Raw genomic sequence first — 26,644 nt, 5'->3', positions numbered from 1 at the left:
CACCACTTATCCGGGAATGCGTTATAAACGTTTATAACGAGGTGTGAACGTGGCACACGTGACTATAGGTAAATGGTTTGGTTTCCCCATGTTTAATTTAATTATTTATTGTTCCCAGTGATTCGTTTTTGGTGAGGTGTTGGCGGTTCACTTTTGTTCCCGGACTTTTCTTTTTTTGTTGACGTTGAGGAATTGTACAGTGGTCAAATGCAAACAGCTGGGGAAGGTTCTTACTAACCAAGCAGCAACCTTAGGCCTACACCAGGGTTCTTCAATTCCGGTCCTGGAGGGCCGAAAAACCTCTGTTTTTCATCCTCTCCTTCTAATCAGGGGCTAATTCAGACCTGGGACACCAGGTGAGTGCAATTAACTACCAGGTAGAAATAAAAAACAGAAGTGTTTCGGCCCTCCAGGACCGGAATTGAAGAACCCTGGCCTACACATTAGCGTTTTCCCCATCCACATTTCCTAGAAGTCAAGTTCGGTTTCTCATGTGTGGAAGCCTCATGAATAGATTGTGAATAAACTATCCTATGTTCACACAAACGCACGTTTCACAGATGGTGGTGTTCCACAAGCCAGGCAAAGTTTATTATTTCCCTATTGCTTTTATTCACAATACTAGCCTAATCAGTAGGTATTGGCTGAAAACCGTAATCCAATCGCTACGGAGAAAGGGCGGGGAGATGAACGGAAGGGAGAGGCGGTGCCTGTGTGGAGTCTTTCAGTGCCATGGACAGCGACTCGCGCTAGACTGCAGATAATCTGCTCTAGGGGAGAGGGCTGCCTACAAACGCTGGATCCGCGACAATTCGGCTTGAAAACTTCATTTGACTGATTCCACTCTCGTTTACCTGTTCCTCTCCTCGGTTCGTGCAAGGGTTAACTTTATTTTCTAGTTGTAATACCAGCGAGTGGAAGCGAGCTGCATTTAGCTGCATTGTATCTCTGCATAGACCTGCCTCACTCTCCATCCAGTCAAAAAGTGCGATTTTTGTTTGAAGCATTGTTTAGGTCGTTTATTCGTAATTGTTTGAACTTTAGCTGGTTATCTATCTAGTTAGTCTCTCATAACTGCGGCAGTGGTTGATTAGGTTATTCTATTGTAGTTTGTATTTTGCCTTCATGCTTTATAGTGATGCAGTTTTAGCAGGCTAAAGAAACATGACGTTCCTTAGTTTAAATCTTTGCTGGGACATGCTCTTTTGAAGCGCAATATACCTCCATTTGCAATTGGCGATTCTCCTTTACCCAAGTATCCTCGTCAAACCAAGATAACCCGTTTTGTGGACAGAAGCCTAAGTGCACAATGAGGTCCCTCCACGACTTTTTGAATTGCACTTAAAAAGAAGAGGGAGGGAGAGAGAGAGAGCGCGCGAGAGAGAGGCTGCGGGAAGCGACGCCTGCCAACCCTCAGGGGTTCCTACATCAAACAGACTCTCGTGTCATCTTAGCATTTTAAACGGAGACAACTCTTGATAGGTTGATAGAATATATAGAAATATAAGTATTTATCGCTAAACTAAAGCAAGATGAAGAAGTTTCGAAAGGTACTAGATGGCCTGTCCTCCTCCTCTCCGGGGGGTGTCGCGTCCCCGTTGTGCGGCAGTGCAGCTGGTACCCCGACCGCTCATGCGCCCACTCCCCAGGATATCCATGTCCAGGAGACGCTAGTCTCGGAAAACTTTCAGATATGCAAGGTGAGTAGTGTGTGTATGTGTGAGTAGTGTGTGTAGGTGTGTCTAGTTCTCCACGGTCATGTTTCTCAAATGGACCGAGAATGGTGGATAAAACCGCCAAAGCTACAGCCTTTCCTTTACATCAACAATGTTACAAGGGCCAAATGTACATGATGGCTAGTGGCTACAGTATATCAATTGACCAACGATAGTGGTGATATGTTGACATACACATGCATAGTTTTTTTGGAATGGAGTATAGTGTTTTGTGTGGTATTGAGTAGCCAATAGAATAGAACATACCAGACTAAAATACTGTCATGTTGTCGGTTCACATGGGTGCTTCTCAATCAAAGTCAGGTTATCTGAGTTTACCATCGTAGACGCTGCCTGTATTTAAACCTATGCCCCCACCAGTCTCTCATTGGACCATATAACTCAGTCTGGTTTGGATATGTTGTGTACTTAATTAATAGATATAACTATTTAGCACTTGTGCAGAGGCACTTAATTGGTTAGGAATGTGGCCAACACATCTGTGACAATTGTTTCAATGAGGTGTAGGCCTGTATATCCTATAGCTTATCATTGCTAGTAGGCTATTGTTGTGTGTCCACTTCTTGGAAGGAGGCAGTAGACAATTATGCCTTGAAAAGCATGGCACCACGGGCGGTTGTATGTGTGCACAGCTGGCTGCTCATTGAGGGTATTACCGTCAGGGCAGGGTGTGTGCCAAAGATGGTGGATAAATGAAGATAGTTCACTGAGGCCGTTTACCATTTTTTTAAATGGTCAGTTCTGGTATATTAACTGGATATGTCTCCAATAGACACCAATGCAATAGCAGTTGGGTCTGGTCTACTTAGTTCATTGACTTTCATTTAACCAGAAAAACCCCAGCGAGTGAGTTGTTTCAATTCCTTTTCCGTCACTGGTGTGCACGCTGATGACGACCGCATCCTGGTGCATGTATTCATTCAATTACCGGTCCCGCGGTGCTCCGACCGTTCGCCTATAGCCTCTCTCTCTCTCTCTCTCTCTCTCTCTCTCTCTCTCTCTCTCTCTCTCTCTCTCTCTCTCTCTCTCTCTCTCTCTCTCTCTCTCTCTCTCTCTCTCTCTCTCTCTCTCTCTCTCTCTCTCTCTCTCTCAGCAAATATCTGTGAATTTCTGGGGTGATGTGCATTTAGTATGCTAAGCACTAGTGGTAAGAAATAATGGCTTGTAAGTGGTGGTGGTTGTTGTTATGTTGAAGATGGGACCTCTTGTCCCTCTTCTTCTCCGCAGACAGTTATTTAGTGTTGGAGAATCGATGACATAACTGCCGTTCCTTCCTCCCCATCTATAACCCATAAAAAGTGAGCGAGCGAGCGGAGCGACCCTGCGGTATTATCGGGCTGATGTGATTTTCGTGGAGCTATTTTTAGAATGCTCCGCGCCCATTGCAGCCCCGCTGATGTATTTGGAGCTGACTGCCGCGATTATTCCTCGCCCCATAGAGAGGGGGGGGGATTTTGGAACTCAACGTAAATAATTAATTGAGGAGCGAGCAACACCGGTATAACATAGTAGCTCAAGCAGAGGGGAAGTATGGGGGACATTTTTTAAAATGACCAATGGGAAGATAAGGAGGGGCAGGCAGTTGACTCCCAAGCCGAGGAGGTGGACGCTGCAGAGAGCATCGGATTCTGCATACTCATTGAGGGCTTGATGATTAGTTGAAATGTTGAATCAGGTGTGCTTGTCCGGGGCTACAACAAAAATGTGTGCTGTTGGGGGTTCAGGAGGACTGGAGTGTGGAAACACTGGCCTAGGCTACCTATTACCTAACATCAACATTTCTTGTATGGTAATGGTTCAAGTGACAGATGCTTGCAGATGTTGTTTGGCATCATTCATTGAACCTTGTTGTGATCACAACAGGCAGGAAATTCAAGGTGAAAGACGAGGTGTGACTCCGGTCACGTTGGGTGCAGAGGTGATGGCTTTAGAGCCATACACACGGCCAAACTGTAAATGTTAAATATAGAGTGCACCTACTGTGTTAGCTGCAGCTCTGCCACCGATGGTGGTGTCACAACCCTCACACTATCCCCTGTCCACTGTAGCAGACGGTACAGGAGAGCGGGAATGTGAGCAGAGCAGAGCTACACGCTAATGTGTGTATTGATTTTAAATGTTGGTTCTACCAGTAACAGACAGAGCTATTATAGCGTTTCAGTGCATTTTTACCAGCCAAAAGCTCCAATAAAATCGTGTGAATTTTGTAATGCTTTCTATTTAACAGTGAGCCTGGAATAAAAATCAATGAATGGTGGTGCGTAAGAGGGGAATGGATGAATGAGGCTGTGTGCAGAGGAAATCCTGTCCCAGAGGAAGCACACCTTTTCTGGGGTAATGAGGGTGGGACGGTCCTGGAGGTCAGTCGTCAAAAGGATCCCGAAGGAGGAGCGAGCACACACACCTAAAGGGAATTGTGCCCGTTTGATGAATGAAAGGCGGTCACTCCCCCAACCTTTTACTCATTCATTAGTCCCTTAGGTATCTGCTTCAGAGAAAAAACCACTTTGTTCGTTAACAGTGTCACATCCCAGAGATTCCAGGAGTGTGTGTGGGAGGGTTCCAGACATTTACTAACTTCCTTAGTCATGACTTTTCTTATTCTCTCTAGTGTGGGAAGATATGTGTCTTATCGCTCTTCTTTTTATGGCTTTTGTCACTATTAATGTCAGTGATGACGTTTGAACAGGTGTCATATGAGTTTGTTATGAAAGCTCTCTGTCAGACTACAGAGATTGGTAAATATATTCAGTACAGCAGATAGGGCACCATGAGGTGGCCCAGCTGTTTGCGTGCCTCATCCAAAAGTTGAGAGAGGGGTTGAATGGGGAATTTGTGTTTGTTTGTGTGTGTGATAGAGGGAGCATGATAAGTGGATGTAGCTTAGCTAGAATAGGCATGGATGTGAAGAGAAAGGGAGAGAGAGCAAAGAGAGGTCATGGCTGCAGGTAGCTGCAGGAAGCCTAGCTGTTAAGAGCATTGGGCCAGTAACCAAAAGGTCGCTGGTTCGAATCCCGAAACCGACTAAGTGAAACATCTGTCGATGTGCTCTTGAGCAAGGAACTAAACCCTAATTGCTTCTGTGGATTAGAGCGTCTGCTAAATGACTAAAATGTAAATAGCTACAGCAGGCAGCCACTTGTCTGATGATGCTTATACAGTGCCTTTTAGAATGTATTCACACCCCTTGACTTTTTTCACATTTTGTTGCGTTTTAGCCTGAATTTAAAATGGATTACATTTAGTGTCACTGGCCTACACACAATACCACATAATGTCAAAGTGGAATTCTATTTTTTGAAATGTTTACAAATTAATTAAAAATGAGAAAATTAAATGTCTTGAGTCAATATGTATTCAACCCCTTTGTTATGGCAAGCCTAAATACAGTGCATTTGGAAAGTATTCAGACCCCTTGACCTTTTCCACATTTTGTTATGTTACAGCCTTATTCTAAAATGGATTAAATTGTTTTTTCTCATTAATCTACACACAATACCCCATAATGACAAAGCAAAAACTGGTTTGTAGAAACTTTTGCAAAAAATTAAATTATTCAGACCCTTTACTCAGTACTTTGCTGAATCACCTTTGGAAGCGATTACAGCCTCAAGTATTATTGGGTATGATTATACAAGCTTGGCACACCTGTATTTGGGGAGTTCAAGGATCTCTCTGTACATTGCTCCGTTCATCTTTCCCTCGATCCTGACTAGTCTCCCAGTCCCTGCTGCTAGAAAACATCCCCACAGCATGATGCTGCCACCACCATGCTTCACCGTAGGGATGGTGCCAGGTTTCCTCCAGATGTGACACTTGGCATTCAGGCCAAAGAGTTCAATCTCGATTTCATCAGACCAAAGAATGTTGTTTCTCATGGTCTGAGTCCTTTAGGTGCCTTTTGGCAAACTTCAAGCGGATTGTCATGTGCCTTTTACTGACGAGTGGCTTCCCTCTGGCCCTCTACCATAAAGGCCTGATTGGTGGAGTGCTGCAGAGATGGTTGTCCTTCTGGAAGGTTCTCTCATCTCCACAGAGGAACTCTGGAGCTCTGTCAGAGTGACCATCAGGTTCTTGGTCACCTCCCTGACCAAGGCCCTTCTCCCCCGATTGCTCAGTTTGGCCGAGCGGCCAGCTCTAGGAAGACTCTTGGTGGTTCCAAACTTCTTCCATTTAAGAATGATTGAGGCCACTGTGTTCTTGGGGACCTTCAATGCTGCAGACATTTTTTGGTAGCCTTCCCCAGATCTGTGCCTCGACACGATCCTGTCTCGGAGCTCTACTGATAATTCCTTCTACCTCATGACTTGGTTTTTGCTCTGACATGCACTGTCAACTGTGGGACCTTATATAGACAGGTGTGTTTCTTTCCAAATCATGTCCAATCAATTTTATTTATCCCAGGTGGACTCCAATCAAGTTGTATAAACATTTCAAAGATGGAAACAGGATGCACCTGAGGTCAATTACGAGTCTCATAGCAAAAGGTCTAAATAGTTATTCAAATAAGATATTTCTGTTTAGAATAGTTTATACATTTGCTAAAAATTCTAAAAACCTGTTTTCGATTTGTCATTATGGGGTATTGTGTGTAGATTGATGATGAAAAAAATACTAACCTAATTGACATAGTGAAAAGAAAAAAGCCTGTACAGAATAAAAATATTCCAAAACATGCATCCTGTTTGCAACAAGGCACTAAAGTAATACTGCAAGAAATGTGGCGATGCAATTCACTTTTTGTCCTGAATACAAAGTGTTATGTTCGGGGCAAATCCAATACAACACATTAATAAGTACCACTCTCCATATTTTTAAGCATAGTGGTGGATGCATCATGTTATGGGTATACCTGTAATAGTTAAGGACTGGGGAGTTTTTCAGGATAAAAAAGAAATGGAATGAGCTAAGCACAGGCAAAATCATAGAGGAAAACCTGGTTCAGTCTGCTTTCCACCAGACACTGGGAAATTAAATCACATTTCAGCAGGACAATAACCTAAAACACAAGCCAAATCTACACTGGAGTTTCTTACCAAGAAGACCGTGAATGTTCCTCAGTAGCCGAGTTACAGTTTGGAATTTAATCTGCTTGAAAATCTATGGCCAGACCTGAAAATGGTTGTCTAGCAATGATCAACAACCAATTTGACAGAGCTTGAATAACTTTTTGAAGGCACAGTATATAGTCGGTAAAACAGTCTGTAAACATTATTAAAGTGTTCAGTGTTCAAGGAATATGTACCAGTGGAGGCTCCTCAGAGGAGGAAGGGGAGGACCATCCTCCTCAGTGAATTTCATAAAAATTAAACTTGTAAAACATAGAAAAGTTATAATTTTTAGATAAAACTATACTAAATATATTCACGTCACCAAATAATTGATTAAAACACACTGTTTTGAAATTAAGGTCTACAGTAGCCTCAACAGCGCTCTGTAGTGTAGCACCATTGTGTAGCCGGAGGACAGCTAGCTTCTGTCCTCCTCTTGGTACATTGACTTCTCAACCCCTTCCATAGGCTTACACAGTAATTATGACAACTTCCGGAGGACATCCTCCAACCTATCAGAGCTCTTGCTGCATGAACTGACATGTTGACCACCCAATCAAAGGATCAGATAATGACTGTAGTACTGAAAGCATAAGCTACAGCTAGCTAGCACTACAGTGTATAAAATGTGGTGAGTAGTTGACTCAAAGAGAGAGAAAGACAATAGTTTAACAGTTTTCAACAAATGTATTTCTGAGAGAGAGATTTTTTTTCTTCAGTTTCACTTACTTAGCTAGCAAATGCAGCTGGCTAGTTTAGTTACTCAAACACCCCGATCAAACGGAGGGATGCTATTTTAGCTAGCTGGCTATGACTATCCAACACAACACTGGAACTCTTCCAAGTCAAGGTACGTTTTTGGTTTTATTAATTTATTGCCAGGGGGCCGGCCGGTCTAACTGCTTCCTGACTATACACTATACGTTACTGCATGATTGTAGCGGTTTACTAACACATTAGTTATATTAGCTATGTTGACTAGGATGTTACTTTAGCTAATATGGGGACAACGATGTAGGCTGTGTGTAACGGTTATGACATGGTTTGGCTTGGAAAGTTTTTTTCGCCTGATCAGATACAGCTGATGTGTTGTTCACTGAAGTCCACAAATGAAGGGAAAAGGTGAGAGGAGGAGAGTGCATTGAGGCTAGAATGAATACAACGTGGCTGCTATGAAAATGAACTCTGTTTATGCGTGATCAGGGGTGTATTCATTCCGCCGATTCTGTTGAAAAACGTTTCTTAAACGGAAGCAAACGAAACGGGGATAAAAATAGCTGAATTTGTCCAATAGAAACTCTCGTTTGCAACTGTTGGACTAATGATTACACCCTAGATAAGCTAGATGCAGGCAAGAGTGTGAAAGGCGGTATTGAATGTGTCACTATCTGTCCATGTGTCACTGTCTGTCATCTCAAGTTTTTCTCTCAACCTGTGTGCACCTATGTTGTAAACTTTCATTTGTAGGCTAGGTTGTAGCAATCTCATGATTCATGATCTCATGTAGCAAATTATGATTATCGATGTTACATTAAACTGGGTGAATGGAATATGAATGACAGTCATCCAACATGCTGTAATAGAAATAAAAAAATGGTCCTCTCTCATCATAAACGGCACTGACCACCACTGATATGTACATAGAGCAGCAGTCTCTAAGGTGCACGGTTGAGTACCGGGTGGTAGCCGGCTAGTAACCGTGACTAAAGTTCAGTGCATGGTACTGGGCGGAGGACGGCTAGTGGTGACTGTTTAACAGTTTGATTGCCTGGAGATAGAAGCTGTTTCTCGGTCCCAGCTTTTATGCATCTGTACTGTCTTCGCCTTCTAGATGTTAGCGGGGTGAACAGGCTGTGGCTCGGGTGGTGGAGGTCCTTATGATCTTCTTGGCCTTCCTGTGACACCGGGTGTTGTAGATGTCCTGGAGGGCAGGCAGTGTGCCCCCGGTGATGCGTTGGGCTGACTGCACCACCCTCTGGAGAGCCCTGTGGTTGTGGATGGTTTAATTGCCGTACCAGGCGGTGATACAGCCTGGCAGGATGCTCTCAATGGTGCATCTGTAGAAGTTTGTGAGGGTCTTAGGGGCCAAGCCAAATTTCTTCAGCCTCCTGAGGTTGAAGAGGCGCTGTTGCACCTTCTTCACCACACTGTCTGTGTAAATGGACCATTTCAGGTTGTCAGTGATGTGCACGCCGAGGAACTTGAAGCTTTTCACCCTCTCCACTGCGACCCGTCGATGTGGATGGGGGCGTGCTGTCTCTGCTGTCTCCTGAAGTTCCATTCAGCTCCTTCATTTTGTTGGCGTTAAGGGAGAGGTTATTGTCCTGGCACCTATCCGCCAGGGCCCTCACCTCCTCCCTGTAGGCTCTCGTTATTGTTGGTAATCAGGCCTACCACTGTTGTGTCTTCAGCAAACTTGATGATTAAGTTGGAGACGAGCGTGGCTACGCAGTCATGGGTGAACAAGGAGTACAGGAGGGGGCTGAGCACGCACCCTTGTGAGGCCCCCGTGTTGATCAGAGTGGCGGAGGTGTTGTTACCTTCACCACCTGGGGTCGTCCCGTCATTAAATCCAGGACCCAGTTACACAGGGTGGGGTTCAGACCCAGGGCCCGAGCTTAGTGATGAGCTTGAAGGGCACTATGGTGTTGAAGGCTGAGCTGTAGTATTCCTCTTGTCCAGATGGGACAGGGCAGTGTGCAGTGCGATAGCGTCATCCGTGGATCTGTGGAGCGGTATGCAAATTGTAGTGGGTCTAGTACAAAAAAGTATGAAAATGTATGCACTCTGGATAAGAGCGTCTGCTAAATGACTAAAATGTAAATGTGTAGGGTGTCGGGTAAGGTGGAGTTGATATGATCCTTAACTAGCCTCTCAAAGCACTTCACGATGACAGAAGTGAGTGCTACGGAGCGATGGTCATTTAGTTGTTACTTTCGCCTTCTTGGGTACAGGAACAATGGTGAACATCTTGAAGCAAGTGGGGACAACAGACTGGGATAGGGAGATATTGAATATGTCCCTAAACACCACACTGACACCACACTCCAAAAATCACATCCTGCAGGATCTAGTTTAGTCTTATCTTGATTATTGTGTGGTCGAGTGCTGCAAGGAAATACCTAGTTACGCTGCAGCTGTCCCAAAACAGAGTGGCACATCTTGCTCTTCATTGTAATCAGTAGGTTAATATAAATACTATGCATGCCAGTCTCTCTTGGCTAAGAGTTGAGAAGAGACTGACTGCATCACTTCTTATTTTTATAAGAAACATTCATGTGTTGAAAATTCCAAATTGTTTGCATAGTCAACTTACACACAGCTCTGACACACACACTTACCCCACCAGAAAGCAGATAAAGCAACACCTCACGGCACAACGCCTCTCCCCTATTTGACCTAGATAGTTTGTGTGTATGTATTGACATGTAGGCTAAGTGTGCCTTTTAAAAAATGTATGTTGTTCTGTCCTTGAGCTGTTCTTGTCTATTCATGTTCTGTATTATGTCATGTTCTGTGTGGACCCCAGGAAGAGTAGCTGCGGCTTTGGCAACTGCTAATGGGGATCCTAATAAAATACAAAAATACTAAATACCAAGTAAACACTCCAGCCATCTGGTCTGCACATGCTCTGAAGACGCAACTAGGGAAGCCTTACGAGGGTTAACACGCTTAAATGTCTTACTCACGTTGGCCACGGAGAACGAGAGCTCACAGTCGTGAGCGGCTGTGGAGTCCCTGCCACATCCTTGGTCATAGCTGGTCTGTTTGTACATGTCGATGGTCTCAGTCACCTTGCCGTGGTTTGCGCTTTCAGTTTTGCACAAATGCTGCCATCTGTCCATGGTTTTTGGTTTGGATAAGTTCTAATCGTCACAGTGGGAACAACATCCTCTATGCACTTCCTGATGAACTCAGTCAATGAGTCAGAGGCAACCTAGAACATTTCACAGTCCAAAACAATCTTGAAGCAATCTCTGCCATGCTATTCATACATGCTAATCATACATGTGATCACTGAGCAGTTTGAACCTCCGGCTGCAAGCCTCAACCTCAACCTCTCCATGGCCAATCTCCATGACCAATTATACACTCTTAGAAAAAAGGGTTTCAAAAGAGAACGCTTTTTGGTTCCAGGTAGAACCCTTTTTGGTTCCAGGTAGAACTATTTTGGGTTCCATGTAGAACCCTCTGTGTAAAGGGTTCTACATGGAACTCAAAAGGGTTTTTACCTGGAACCAAAAGGGTTCTTCAAAGGGTTCTCCTATGGGGACAGCCGGAGAACCCTTTTAGGTTCTAGTTTTTCTTTCTAATAGTGTACCAATTCAGACGTTTACCTCTACTACCAGGATGAAATGTCCAGGATGCTTGAAGTTGGTCCTACTTGCTTATTCGAAGTCAGTTCAGCATTTGTTTCCCCCCTAATAGTTACGGTCAGCATTTGGGGTGAGAAAGTTGATCTCAGATCTGTGACTACAGGCAGTTTCTACCCATAGCTTCTGTCTCAGTCAGGGTCAAAGGTCAGTGGGAGGAGCCTTTATCTCCCTGTCTCCTCCTCATCACTCTTCTGGCATAGCTGTGTGGGTAGAGGAGGAGATGAGATGACGTCAACCTCATCTACGACCCTTCAAACTTTCTGCGATCGCTGGCCTCCTTCCCGAGTCCGATGACTCATCGTTTCACTTCCTGCCTGTCAAAAGTGTTAGAGTGAGATAAAATAGGGAGTTGTGGGTGTGTGTGGAGGCAGAGAAGAGAAGGGGGGAGGAGGGGAGGGAAGTGGGTCCGGGGGCTGCACGATCTGTGTGTGTGATCATTCAACCATCCTCTTGGTTACTGGGCTACTAGAGGATTGTGTAACTCTCTAGGAGCATGTTTCATGTCCTTATTGGAGAGGTTGGTCCACTTACTCTCTGGGTGATGCTGCCTTCCTGGCAAGCCTGGCAGAGTGCCCTCCGCCAAAGTACCTCATGCGGTGCAACACATAATTGCCTTTAAATGAAGTGGACTTTTCAATCATCCCATGATCTCGCTAAGTATTGCTTCATCTCTCTTTTGGAAAGTCTATTTTCTTCTCTCTGTCCATTCTCTCTGTCTATACTGCAAGTTAGAGAGTGTTTGTGTGTGTGCACTTGCATGCTTGCCCATGCATTTATGATTGCAACTATAGGAGGGACCCTCTGACACTCTTGTCTCTTGAGGATTGTCTAGCCACTTGTACCACTCCCCCTCAGCCACTCCTTTTAGTGGGAAGTACGTGAGGATGGAGATGGGGTGGTCCGGAGGGGGTCTGGCCCACCTATGGAAGTTGGTGAATTTTGCATTTTTCAAACACCCGAAACAGCTTTTTCATGCAATCTAGAGCCATAATAATATGTAATTCTATGTAAAAAAAAAAGCATACCTCTTTACCTGTTCAATTGTCATTTGAATTAATGATGCACATTGATTCTTTAAGAACTTTTATGCCTTAGGAGTTTAGTACAACTCCCACACTGGTATATAGTATCATAACACAAGAATTAAAGGCACAGTGTAGTCAGAAACAAGATTTTCCTGTGTGTGTGGGGGGGGGGGGCACTCTTTACCTGGTCCAGTCAGTGTGCCCCCTACAGTCAGTGTGCCCCTACGCAAAATACTGCTGACAGATCTTTTTATAAATCATTTTCGGGATGACTCATGGTCTGACAACATCGCTCTAGCTCACCACAGATGCAGGTGTGGGACATCGGCGGATGCGGTGGATTGAGACGCATCCAATGCAAAAAAACAAACAAAAAACTGGACGAATCTGAGGGGGCCAGTGCCCTTGTGCCCTTATGGGCATGATGCCTCTGGTGGTATGTGTGTGTGTGTGTGTGTGTGTGTGTGTGTGTGTGTGTGTTAGGGTTGGGCGATATCCAGATTTTCATACCTTCATACCGTGCCTGTGCCATCTCCGGTTATACAGTATTATTGGTGGTGCAACAAAGGGTGCTATACATCGTCTGACGTGGATGATGTAATTTGCTGTTGCGTTTCTTAAGGTCAGACATCATTTGGAGGAGCGCCCACCCGTCACCCTCCTCCTCACCATTGCCTTTGCTGTTTAGCTACCTTGTGTCACAAGGAATCAATCAGTCCTATAGCTGGAATGATGGCCCCACCAGTCTCTCTGGTCCCCAAGAGATTACATCATCGACCAGGCCTAGCGCCCGGAGTCTAATGGATGATGCAATTGGCCCGCTGTTGACATGCTCGATTCTCTTCCGCCATGACAAGTCGCCAAGGGGGTTAAACACGCATGCACATGGAACACCTTGGAACCCAGTGGCCACAATTACCCATGGTTAAGAGAGAGTTCACCCAAATTAGGAAATGACATATTGGTTTCCTTACCCTGTAAGCAGTCTATGTACAAGGTATGACAGCAATCCATGCTTTGGGTTAGTTCTCCTGGCAGTGGCTAGAATTGTTTCCAAAAACATTAACATTTGGAAACAGTGTCAGGGAACTAACCAAAACAGAATGCTGTCATACCTTGTCCATAGACTGCTTACAGGGTAAGGAAACCATTATGTCATTTCATCATTTGGGTGAACTATTCCTTTAATCACAGGCTAACAGACTTTAGCCCCATCATACAAATACGTAAAGCATGTCACACCCACACAGAGAGTCAAGCTCACTGTTGCTGGAAGGCAAGCATGGAAACATAGACATCTTCTAGAATGTAATGCGTACGTGAAGGCATGCTTGTAAATTAATGTGAGAAGATGGAAGATGCAAGACAATTGCACACCCACACAAACATACACACACACACACACACACACACACACACACACACACACACACACACACACGGATTGTATAAATATTTGTGCACATGTAGACACCATCATACAGTACAGTATACTCTCTCCTTCACATACCAATGAGACCCTACACTCTTAGAAACAAGGTTCCATATAGAACCAAAAAGGGTTCTATATCTTGCTTCTGTAGCGATGTGTCGTTTGAATGTCATATGTTGAACAATGCTGAACATTATGTTGATTTGACCTTAACCAACTTGAGGTTTTCTCCCCAAAATACTTTCTCTACCTCCAAGACAATGGGTCGTAAAAATGGCTCTCGACACCTAGATGTGATACCATGTGACCTAGCAGAATATAAAAGTACTGCTCCTCTCTCTCTTACTCTCTTAACTCTGGACATAAAGGAGGGAGAAGGACCTCCATCTTCAGCAGGCCGACCACAGGCCCTGGACCTTTGCCTTTGATGGTCAGAACTGATACATTAGGGCAGTGGAGGCTGCTGAGGGGAGGACGGCTCATAATAATGGCTGGAATGGAGTAAAGGGAATGGTATCAAACACATTTAATACCGTTCCATTCAATCCATTCCAGCCATTATTACTGTAACACCCTGGCTCTGGGACTCTATATGTTGAGCCAGGGTGTGTTCTTTCTATGTGGTGTATTTCTATGTTGGGAGTTCTAGTTTGTTTATTTCTATGTTTGCCTGAGTGACTCCCAATCAGAGGCAACGAGTGTCAGCTGTGGCTGGTTGTCTCTGATTGGGAGCCATATTTAAACTGTCTGTTTTTCCCTTTGTGTTTGTGGGTTCTTGTTCCAGTTGGTTTTGTGTTTGTACCGTGGACTTTACGAGTCGTTTGTTGTTTTGTTGATTGTCCGTATTTATCACTATAGATAAATAAACATGTTCGTTCATCACGCTGCGCCTTGGTCTACTCCTTACGACGATCGTGACAATTACGAGATGTTCTCCCCTCAGCAGCCTCCACTTCATTAGGGGAAAAGTACCTTTTAGGGAATAGTACCTGTAATCTAGTACATAAATAGGGACAGAAGTGCCCATGCACTAAACCGGCTCAGAAGACTTACTCTCAGAAGAAGACCGAAGACTATAAAGAGCTAGTGTAGGCTGAACAGTACACTTCAGCTAACCTTCTTCAAGGACAGAAGGAGCAGACAATTAGAGCACAGCCTCTGCAACTCAAGAAAGGAGCCAGCAGAGAAGCGCAACAAGCATAAGGACATCAACTCAGGACCAAAGGAAAAACCTGAAGGAGGAACCACCCAACTGAACCAGAACCACACAGCCATCCTCTTCCTTTGTTCACCTACATGTGGCCTTAACCATCAAGAAGCCACAACAAACTTTGATCACAGACTGAGTATAACATAATTTAATGTTCAGGATCTCCAGGTCTTCACTTCTTAACGTTCATTCTATTTCCTGATCATTCTCATTAAGTTTGTAAATATTTTTGAGTGATATTAAATGTTGATTGTATAAATTGTTTGTCTTGTTATTCCGGTAAAGAACTCCAATTGATTTCCAAAGAATTCATACCTTCAGATTAATCAATGTATTACTATTATTTTAATTGTAGTCTCATAGAGTTATTACTAAAATAACTCATAAGCCAGTTCTTCTCAGAAGACCATTTTGTCCAATAACTGGAGGGGTGCCCTGTTAATAATGATATAGTAATTATGTAAGTGTACACATTACCTTACACTTCATACAGTATATGGAACCCCAAGGGTGGCAGGTAGCCTAGCAGTTACAGCGTTGGGCTGTTAACCAAAAGGTTGCTGGTTCAAATACCCGAACCGGCAAGGTGAAAAATGTGTTCTTGAGCAAGGCACTTAACCCTAATTTGCTCCAGGGGTTGCCATACTACTATGGATGACCCTGTAAAACAACACATTTTGCTGCACCTATCTGGTGTGTGTGACAATAAATCATGTTTATTTTAAAGTTCTATATAGGACCCTTTTTAGGGTTCTTTGACCAGGGATTCTTCTTTACTGAGCCAATATAGAACCCTAAGGGTTCTTCTTCACTGAACCAAATTGTTCCATATAGAACCCTGTACGATGCCATTTATGAATGATGGCTACTACTAATAAGAAATTAATAAGAAAATAATAGAATAAATAATAGAAAATATAGAAAATAAATAATGAAATAATACACAAAAGAATACCAAAATACTTTTGATGTTATTGTCATTATAGTTACTCTCAAACACAAACAGTTTAGGTAATGCAAACATTGTTTGGAAATATGCCTCTTTGTTTGAATGATGACCCAATGTCAATTTTGGTAACTCTGGATGCCTTCAGAGGGGTTATGCCTTCTTTATGGAACAGTACAAGTTGGGTTATTGCCTAGCTGCTTCCTGAGGAGGAGGAGGAGGAGGAGAAGAAGAAGAAGCATAAATATGAATCAATCTTATTATACCTGCAAGAATGTAGACAAACTGGTATGCAGACATATCATTATTATAATGTAGAAGACCAACTTACATGCAGTTGTTGCCATCAACAGCAGGCGAAAGAGGGATCCTCTCTGCCTGGTAGTTGGGTTCAGCGGCAACATGGCAGGTCCCCCATCCAACTCCAACCTGAAATACTGACATAAAAGTAACAATTAGCTAATTGCCAATGTCAGGCTGGGTCTGTAGCTCTATTTGGCACATTCAATAAGTAAAATTAACATGTATTTGTAAGAGTTAGCTAGCTTGTAAAGTGGCTAGCTAGCTAATTAAAGTGTCTTTTTCCTATAGGCTTAGCTAGCTAGCTTGCTAGGTAACAAACGGTAGCCTAATATAGTGCTCAAACTCTGAAACAACGTTATCTATCTAGCCTATAGTTTATCATATCATTATGGCTTCATTTATTTGAATGAAAAAGTAAACTTTAATTACCTCAAACAATAGCGTTATTGAGTCGTAATGCTGGATAAATGGCAGTTGGTGTTTTGACATTTGTTGAATTATAGAACCCTACAGCCACTTTCTCAAGGATTCTCTGTAAAGGGTTCTTTCATTTTGACATAAGAACCAAAAGGTTCTATATAGAACACCAATGAACCCTTTTTTCTAAGAGTGTAGCCAGTACCCATTAGGAAGAAGAGGTTATCCCAGCTCATTCATTTATTTCCATCCCTTGACTCTGGTCTCATACTGCACTCTCTCCCCTGCTCGCTTGAATGGGCATGCGTGCGCGTGTGTGTGTGGTTGTGCTTGGGAAGCACTTATTATATCTGGATGTGGATAAGAATGGCTTCATCCTGTTCTGTGAGAATCTGAAAGCTGCTGTCTCTGTACTGAAGGAAGGATTTACAGCTTCTGGCTTCCTCAAAATCAATACTCAGGATCCTCCCTTTTTCCTATCGCCTTTTCTTCCTTAAAATATTTTACTGTAATCCACGGACAATTACAATCAGGCAACCGGAATTGTTTACAACTGACACAATGATGTACTTCGATGTACTGATTCCTCCTAGTTCTTGTTTTGTCTCTATCGAGAGACCCCGTCTATCTTGTCCCCCACTCCTCCCTTCATCCCCCTCTCCTACAGTACCAGTGTTCAGATCTGTCTTACAGTTTTTGTCCTCTCCCCAAAACATCAAAGGAATTTTTGAGTAGCCTCAAAATATCTCCCCCTACACTGTTGGTGAGGAGGTTGAGTTGTCCTTCTGTCTGTCTTCACCTTCTTTTGACTGATACAAACAGCTAATAATTCTATGAAGCAAGATAAATAGGTATTTTTAGCGTAGGAAGTTATTTCCATTTTCCTTCAACTACTGTGTCTTCTCTGAGGCTACTATCACCCAATGAGGCAAGAGAGTGTGGATGGATGCACAGAGCAACAGACATGTACACACACGGTAGAACCACAATCACACACACGCATGCACAGACAGTAGTATGTATCAGTGGGCCCCCAGCTGCGTGTGATGCGTGTTTTAGTGTGATGTTGAACGTGTGTGTCTGTGTTTATGCGTTCTTGGGTCTCTCTCTCTCACACACAACCCCCCCACCTCAGACCCCCACCCCCAGTCAGTATTTGTGCATCAACGATGCCTTCTGAATCTCTCCCCAGTGGTTTCTTTATCTATTGTTTGTATACGAATGAAAATGTATGCACTCACTACTGTAAGTCGCTCTGGATAAGAGCATCTGCTCAATGACTAAAATGTAAATGTACAGTTGAAGTCGGAAGTTTACATACACTTTGGTTGGAGTCATTAACTTGTTTTTCAACCACTCCACAAATTGTTAACAAACTATAGTTTTGGCAAGTCGGTTAGGACATCTACTTTGTGCATGACACAAGTAATTTTTCCAACAATTGTTTACAGACAGATTATGTCACTTATAATTCACTATCACAATTCCAGTGGGTCAGAAGTTTACATACACTAAGTTGACTGTGCCTTTAAACAGCTTGAAAAATTCCAGAAAATGATGTCATGGCTTTAGAAGCTTCTGATAGGCTAATTGACATCATTTGAGTCAATTGGAGGTATACCTGTGGATGTATTTCAAGGCCTACCTTCAAACTCAGTGCCTCTTTGCTTGACATCATGGGAAAATCAAAAGAAATCAGCCAAGACCTCAGAAAAAATATTGTATACCTCCACAAGTCTGGTTCATCCTTGGGAGCAATTTCCAAACGCCTGAAGGTACCACGTTCATCTGTACAAACAATAGTATGCAAGTATAAACACCATGGGACCACGCAGCCGTCATACCACAAGGACCTTGTGAAGATGCTGGAGGAAACAGGTACAAAAGTATCTATATCCACAGTAAAACAAGTCCTATATCGACATAACCTGAAAGGCCGCTTAGCAAGGAAGAAGCCATTGCTCCAAAACAGCCATTAAATAGCCAGACTACAGTTTGCAACTGCACATGGGGACAAAGATCGTACTTTTTGGAGAAATGTCCTCTGCTCTGATGAAACAAAAATAGAACTGTTTGTCCATAATGACCATCGTTATGTTTGGAGGAAAAATGGGGGTGAGGCTTGCAAGATGAAGAACACCATCCCAACCGTGAATCACGGGGGTGGCAGCATCATGCTGTGGGGGTGCTTTGCTGCAGGAGGGACTGGTGCACTTCACAAAATAGATGGCATCATGAGGAAGGAAAATTATGTGGATATATTGAAGCAGCATCTCAAGGCATCAGTCAGGAAGTTAAAGCTTGGTCGCAAATGGGTCTTCCAAATAGACATTGACCCCAAGCATACTTCCAAAGTTGTGGCAAAATGGCTTAAGGACAACAACGTCAAGGTATTGGAGTGGCCATCACAAAGCCCTGACCTCAATCATATAGAAAATGTGTGGGCAGAACTGAAAAAGCGTGTGCGAGCAAGGAGGCCTACAAACCTGACTCGGTTACACCAGCTCTGTCAGGAGGAAGGGGCCAAAATTCACCCAACTTATTGTGGGAAGCTTGTGGAAGGCTACCCGAAACGTTTGACCCAAGTTAAACAATTGAAAGGCAATGCTACCAAATACTCATTGAGTGTATGTAAACTTCTGACCCACTGGGAATGTGATGAAAGAAATAAAAGCTGAAATAAATCATTCTCTCTACTATTATTCTGACATTTCACATTCTTAAAATAAAGTGGTGATCCTAACTGACCTAGTACAGGGAATTAAATGTCAGGAATTGTGAAAAGCTGAGTTTAAATGTATTTGGCTAAGGTGTATGTAAACCTCTGACTTCAACTGTATATGTGACTTCTACATATTCTGCTGTGTGTATTAATGTTTTTAACATTAGTCAAGGTCAGTGGCTTCCTTTGTATTAACCACATACCATACGTTATAGCCATACAGCTGAAACAATATGTGCATCCATATTTGGGTTGTTTTGATCTGTTTACTGCTTGTATCTGTTGTCTATGTTCAGTGCTCTAGGTCTCTCCCACTCTAAGGTGTTTTTATTACCCATCCAAGCTGCTACACTATAAGAACGTTCAGGTAGTAATGGTACAACAAAATGTTTCTTTGGATGTGCTCAAGCATGTTTTATATTTGAATTAAGATATCTTTCTCAGAGTTACAGTAGCAAAAACTGTTATTTTTATTTTTTGACACGTATGAGGAGACATGTTTGGTGTGGTTTCACCAGAAACTTCAGGTTCCAGTGTTTGATTAAAAGCAGCTGATGAATCTTGAGGCTGACAAAGTTCTGTGTTGACAATGACTGGTCTGGCTCCATCATGGCATGCAGTTCACTGTAGCTGAGAGCGACATGAGGATCAAGTCACAACACTGCTGTTAGCAGATATTTAGATTAGGCTCGTCTTGTCCACTAGAATTAACAGAGAAAGTGGTGAGAGAGATCGAGAGTGAGAGGTGGCAGAGCTGGGGGGAGGCAGACGGAGATGATGAGAAGGAGGGAGCGAGAGAAGGAGCGATATGGGTATAGCTTGATATCTTGACACCCTCTGAAGATTCCTCTGACAGGCCTCTGACATAAAAAGAGAGTAGATCTTGTAACGTGGCAAGATAACGACAGTCTCCCAAGAGGAGGAGAGAGGAAGGGGTGTTATCATCAAACACTGTCTATCTGCTACAGTAGGAGTCCGACACAGAGCCAGTACTGAAACCCAGTGAGGAGTTATAGCTACAACACATAGATAACTCAGCTGCATGTGGATCCCCACACATCCATAATACAGCCTGTTTTAGTATGTAGAGAGAGAGAGCAAGAGAGAGAGAGAGAATGAGGGAGAACAAAGTGTAAGAGCGGCCATAGAGATGGACCCAGAGCAGACACACACACACACACACACACACAAACGCACAGAAAAAGGGCTTTAGAGGTTGTGAAATATGCATGAGCAGCTCTGAGATTCACCAGGGTAAATGCATTTTTCATCCACTCCATGTCTGTGATGTATATATTTAATGGCTCTTCCCTCCGGGTGGGTCTCTATCGGTCCCATCTGTAGCCTGAGCAGAGTGCACCGAGCTGGGCTTGGTACGCCAGGGGCCCTGGGGGGGACTGGAGTTCCCCATATCTCCCTCCTCTCCAGGTCGTCAGAAGTTAATGGCAGCCGGTGGTTAGATAAGAGGTCAGGTCCACAAAGCAGCAGCAGTTCATCCCAGCCAGACCCGTTCTACTGCTGATTAAAGCGTTCCTTCTGTACAGTATGTATCACTGCCAGAGACCCTCTACCCACCGCACCTACAGGGGTCTGCTGTGTGTTTGTGTGTGTGCGCGTATGTGTGTGCATGAGCGTGTGTGTCACTCATGAATTTCATTACTATTAACCCATCTCCCCAACCCTGCACTTACACACCAAGGGACACACTCTGTCTATATGCAGATTGAATGCTACGTTCTCAGCCTTTTGAGAAGCATAAACACATATCTCTCCTTTCGAAGGTGTTGGCAAAACAACATATGCGGTTGCACTGAGAATAGGAAGAAATCAAAATACAAAATAGAAGATATTTACTCTTCTCAACGAACACAGTACTTCTTCTTTGATAGCAGCATGCTGTGAATTATCCATGCGATCAAAACCTTCAAATTCTTTCCTGTTTTCTTTTAGTACATGGTATCAGAGACACAGCACAAAAATAGAACAGGTGTACGTTGATATTAGTTTTGTTTCTTCAGCTGTTCCATTGATTATGCCAAGGCATATTTGATTTGGTTTCCCTAGTTTTTCTATGACTAGTAAATATTTTACAGTGTATCCACATAGCACTCCCTCTCCTCTGAAAACTGGTTGTATGCAAGTTGAGATAGTTGAGAGGGAGTGTCCGATGTTAGAAAGCCACTTGATTTGGGGTGGACAGACACCGAGGGAGCACGGATACAGTAGGACTCTGGATGCTGCTGGAGGTTTTAATAGTGGGCAATAAAACAGGCCCCTAAATGAAAATCTATAGGCTATAAAGGCCATCCATTAGCACGAGTGTGAGTAGTGGAGCAGAAGCCACATGTAAACATACTGGACACACACACCTTCCCTTTTAAGGCATGATTCACACCAGTATCCCTCCCCATGCTGGTGTTTCTGTATTCTTCATTCCTCAGGCCAAAGTGATGATTTAATCTGTCTCTGTCTCTGTCTCTGTCTCTTCTCTGTCTCTGTCTCTGTCTCTGTCTCTGTCTCTGTCTCTGTCTCTGTCTCTGTCTCTGTCTCTGTCTCTGTCTCTGTCGCTCTCTCTGTCGCTCTCTCTGTCGCTGTCTCTGTCGCTCTGTCTCTGTCGCTCTGTCGCTCTGTCTCTGTCGCTCTGTCTCTGTCGCTCTCTCTGTCTCTGTCTCTCTCTCTGTCTCGCTGTCTCGCTGTCTCTGTCTCTGTCTCTGTCTCGCTGTCTCTGTCTCTGTCTCTGTCGCTCTCTCTGTCTCTGTCTCGCTCTCTCTGTCTCTGTCGCTCTCTCTGTCTCTGTCGCTCTCTCTGTCTCTGTCTCTGTCGCTCTCTCTGTCTCTGTCGCTCTCTCTGTCTCTGTCTCTGTCGCTCTCTCTGTCTCTGTCGCTCTCTCTGTCTCTGTCTCTGTCGCTCTCTCTGTCTCTGTCGCTCTCTCTGTCTCTGTCTCGCTCTCTCTGTCTCTGTCGCTCTCTCTGTCTCTGTCTCGCTCTCTCTGTCTCTGTCGCTCTCTCTGTCTCTGTCTCTGTCTCTCTGTCTCTGTCGCTCTCTCTGTCTCTGTCTCGCTCTCTCTGTCTCTGTCTCTCTGTCTCTGTCTCGCTCTCTCTGTCTCTGTCTCTCTGTCTCTGTCTCTGTCTCTCTGTCTCTGTCTCGCTCTCTCTGTCTCGCTCTCTCTGTCTCTGTCGCTCTCTCTGTCTCTGTCTCTGTCTCGCTGTCTCTGTCTCTGTCTCTGTCGCTCTCTCTGTCTCTGTCTCGCTCTCTCTGTCTCTGTCTCTCTGTCTCTGTCTCGCTCTCTCTGTCTCTGTCTCTCTGTCTCGCTCTCTCTGTCTCGCTCTCTCTGTCTCGCTCTCTCTGTCTCGCTCTCTCTGTCTCTGTCTCTGTCTGTCTCGCTCTCTCTGTCTCGCTCTCTCTGTCTCTGTCTCTGTCTGTCTCTCTCTGTCTCGCTCTCTCTGTCTCTGTCTCGCTCTCTCTGTCTCGCTCTCTCTGTCTCTGTCTCTGTCTGTCTCGCTCTCTCTGTCTCGCTCTCTCTGTCTCTGTCTCTGTCTGTCTCTCTCTGTCTCGCTCTCTCTGTCTCTGTCTCGCTCTCTCTGTCTCGCTCTCTCTGTCTCTGTCTCGCTCTCTCTGTCTCGCTCTCTCTGTCTCTGTCTCGCTCTCTCTGTCTCTGTCTCTGTCTCTGTCTCTGTCTCGCTCTCTCTGTCTCTGTCTCTGTCTCGCTCTCTCTGTCTCTGTCTCGCTCTCTCTGTCTGTCTCTGTCTCTGTCTCTGTCTCTGTCTCTGTCTCTGTCTCTGTCTCTGTCTCGCTCTCTCTGTCTCTGTCTCGCTCTCTCTGTCTCTGTCTCGCTCTCTCTGTCTCTGTCTCGCTCTCTCTGTCTCTGTCTCGCTCTCTCTGTCTCTGTCTCTGTCTCGCTCTCTCTGTCTCTGTCTCGCTCTCTCTGTCTCTGTCTCGCTCTCTCTGTCTCTGTCTCGCTCTCTCTGTCTCTGTCTCGCTCTCTCTGTCTCTGTCTCGCTCTCTCTGTCTCGCTCTCTCTGTCTCTGTCTCGCTCTCTCTGTCTCGCTCTCTCTGTCTCTGTCTCTGTCTCGCTCTCTCTCTCTCTCAGCTTTTATGACCACTCTCTCATTCATTCAGCCTGTTGTTTGGTAGCCCCCGCTCCAAATTCATGTCTATGAATTAAAGATGAGAGGACAGAGACGGTGTTGCCATAATTCAGCCAAACAAACACACAGGAGCTAGTCAGAATGGAAACAGATGAACAGGGCCACTGCTGGGTCTCCTGGGAGGCCACTGGATAACACACAGCTTTATTGTCCATTCCAACACAGTCATTGGAAAGTTGTTGTCGCCTGTATGGATTTCAGCACCGTGCAGACACCAGACAGCGTCAATGCATATATTCCAGCACCATCCTGTTTGGACAGCTCTGGTATGATTATCAGTATAGATTCTGGGCAGCGACAGCATTGATTTCAGCACCACTGCTAGCGGACAGCGCCCATGCAGATTTAAACACCAGTCTTAGTTGACTGGGGAAAGAGCTGCTGAATATTTCAGGACCATGGACAGCAGCTCAGTGTAGACTCTTGTTGTTTACCCATTCTGGAAGCCCCTTCTTCCTTCTCTGTTTTCTGATCTCTTATGGGCTCTTGCTCCTGATTCATTACTTCTATTTCAGACTATGTTTAGGTGTTTGTTTGTCTCTAATTAATCTATTATAATTAAGTAATTTGACTTCAAAAGAAAGGTTTCCTGCATACTGATTACTATTCCGTAACACCTCTGTAAAAATGCACCCATGTCTAACTAAAAAAATTTGTATTGAATGTGAATGGTAATTAAAGTGTGTTTGTGTTTTTCCTATTCCAGACGGTGCGCCATGGCTTCCCATACCAGCCCACCTGCCTGGCCTTTGATCCTGTCCAGAAGATCCTGGCCATCGGCTCCAGAACAGGAGGCATACGGATGTATCCTTTCCTTTCTCTTTATCCCTCCCTCCCTCCCCTGTCCTGTCATTCTGTGTTGCGCTGCTGTCATGGCTGTCATTTCACAGAGTCAAACCTGTCCGTTCGCCTGCTCCCAGGAGGCACCTGGGCCGGGGAGGATGTGGTTGATGTGTAGCGCCTCAGGTAGGAGATTATACTCTCATACATCCAGCCTCACTCTGCTCATACCCATCAGCCACTGGGGATCGGCATGGAACCAGGTGGACAGGCCTGGGTAATAACGTCAGTGATAGACTTCAGCAAATCCGTCTAGCTACTGAGGGACAGAAAGGTGTGTGTGTGTCCTTGGAAGACAGAGTGTGTTTGTGTGAGAGATGGAGAGAGAGAGAGAGAGAGAGAGAGAGATCTGTGACGGTACAGAGAATAGCTAATGAAAAAAGAAAATGTGATTTGATTAAATTATTGGCTGGGCCAAAATTAGATCTCTCGCTCTCTACCTCTTCCTCACTCCCTCTCTCTCTTCTCCTCACCCTCTCCCTATCTGTCAGTCTCTTCCTTTCTTACTCTGTTTCCCTCTCTCTCTCTCTCTCTCTCTCTCTGGACCTGCAGCAGAGGATTTGATGAAGCGCTGACTGGAGGGAGAGCTCAGGTTTCTGTTTGATGGAGACCCGTGACGGAATTAGCATTAGCATTGAAAGGCTAAACACAAATACCACCGCTCTCTCTCATGTGGCCTGTCATTCAGTCCATATCTCTATTCCCTTCCATTCTTTCTTTCCCTCTTTCTCTCCCTCCCTCTTTCATTCTCTCTCTTCTCTTTACATTTCTCTTTCTTTTTTCTCTATCCCTCTTACTCTCCTCTCTCTCCCTTCTTTCTCTGCTCTTCCTGTGTTTTGAAATTGTCTGGGTATAGACTAGAGGGCACATGTCAACACCTAACATGGCTGTTCTTTGTCTCGGTCCCTATTGGATCCCTCTTTTCTTTGTTGTGTCCATTGAGTCAAACACACACACACACACACACACACAGAGTACAGCTAACCTTGTGGCGTCACACAATTCAGTCCCATTCAAAATCCTATTTTCTCTAACCCTAAACCTAACCCATACTCTTACCCTAACCTTAACCCAAAAACCTAACCTTAAACCTAAACCTAACCTTAGCTCCTAACCCTAACACTAACCGTAGCTCCTAACCCTAACCCTTAACGTACAGTACCAGTCAAAAGTTTGGACACACCTACTCATTCCAGGGTTTTTCTTTATTTTTACTATTTTCCACATTGTAGAATAATAGTGAAGACATCAACATTATTAAATAACACATGTGGAATCATGTAGTAACCAAAAAAGTGTTAAACAAATCAAAATGTATTTTATATTTGAGATTCTTCAAATAGCCACCCTTTGTCTTGATGACAGCTTTGCACACTCTTGGCATTCTCTCAACCAGCTTCACCTGGAATGCTTTTCCAGCAGTCTTGAAGAGGTTCCCACATATTCTGAGCACTTGTTGGCTGCTTTTCCTTCACTCTGCGGTCCGACTCATCCCAAACCATCTCAATTGGGATGAGGTCGGGGGATTGTGGAGACCAGATCATCTGATGCAGCATTCCATCACTCTCCTTCTTGGTAAAATAGCCCTTACACAGCCTGAAGGTGTGTTGGGTCATTGTCCTGTTCAAAAACAAATGATAGTCCCACTAAGCCCAAACCAGATGGGATGGCGTATCGCTGCAAAATACTGTGGTAGCCAAGCTGGTTGAATGTGCCTTGAATTCTAAATAAATCACAGACAGTGTCACCAGCAAAGCAACCCCAAAGACCAGATTTCCACCGGTCTAATATTCCATTGCTCGTGTTTCTTGGCCCAAGCAAGTCTCATCTGAACAGTTGATGTTGAGATGTGTCTGTTACTTGAACTCTGTGAAGCTTTTATTTTGGCTGCAATTTCTGAGGCTGGTAACTCTAATGAACTTATCCTCTGCAGCAGAGGTAACTCTGGGTCTTCCATTCCTGTGGCGGCCCTCATGAGAGCCAGTTTCATCATAGCGCTTGATGGTTTTTGCGACTTCACTTGAAGAAACTTTCAAAGTTCTTGAAATGTTCCATATTGACTGACCTTCATGTCCTAAAGTAATGATGGACTGTCGTTTCTCTTTGCTTATTTGAGCTGTACTTGCCATAATATGGACTTGGTATTTACCAAATAGGGCTATCTTCTGTATACCCCCCCTACCTTGTCACAACACAACTGATTGGCTCAAACGCATTAAGAAGGAAATAAATAACACAAATTAACTTTTAAGAAGGCACACCTGTTAATTGAAATGTTTTCCTTGTGACTACCTCATGAAGCTGGTTGATAGAATGCCAAGAGTGTGCAAAGCTGTCATCAAAGCAAAGGGTGGCTATTTGAAGAATCTCAAATATAAAATATATTTTGATTTGTTTAACACTTTTTTGGTTACTACATGATTCCATATGTGTTATTT

The 26,644-nt window shown here is 44.1% G+C and overlaps 1 protein-coding gene and 1 long non-coding RNA gene across 12 annotated transcripts in view; one reads left to right on the top strand and one right to left on the bottom strand.

Moving 5' to 3' along the window:
- Nucleotides 1-743: 743 nt before the first annotated feature.
- The window catches only part of stxbp5l (syntaxin binding protein 5L), a 254,822-nt gene continuing 228,921 nt past the window's right edge, over nt 744-26,644 (top strand). For all 11 annotated transcript variants that reach the window (XM_041865683.1, XM_041865667.1, XM_041865650.1 and 8 more), the window contains exons 1-2: nt 744-1,700; nt 24,073-24,170. In XM_041865683.1, the coding sequence (XP_041721617.1) occupies nt 1,533-1,700; nt 24,073-24,170 (266 nt within the window). In that variant the 5' untranslated portion in view covers nt 744-1,532. The remainder of the gene's footprint in view (nt 1,701-24,072; nt 24,171-26,644) is intronic.
- On the bottom strand, nt 15,783-16,596 carry LOC121552681. The gene is made up of 3 exons (XR_005997284.2): nt 16,509-16,596; nt 16,108-16,213; nt 15,783-15,980 (listed from the first exon to the last, which is right to left on the bottom strand). It is a non-coding gene; the product is annotated as an uncharacterized LOC121552681 (long non-coding RNA).

The sequence above is a fragment of the Coregonus clupeaformis genome, chromosome 4 (genome assembly GCF_020615455.1).
Source record: "Coregonus clupeaformis isolate EN_2021a chromosome 4, ASM2061545v1, whole genome shotgun sequence".
Taxonomy (NCBI): domain Eukaryota; kingdom Metazoa; phylum Chordata; class Actinopteri; order Salmoniformes; family Salmonidae; genus Coregonus; species Coregonus clupeaformis.
Note: the sequence above shows the minus strand (reverse complement) of the source record. Positions and strands in the feature narration are given on the sequence as shown.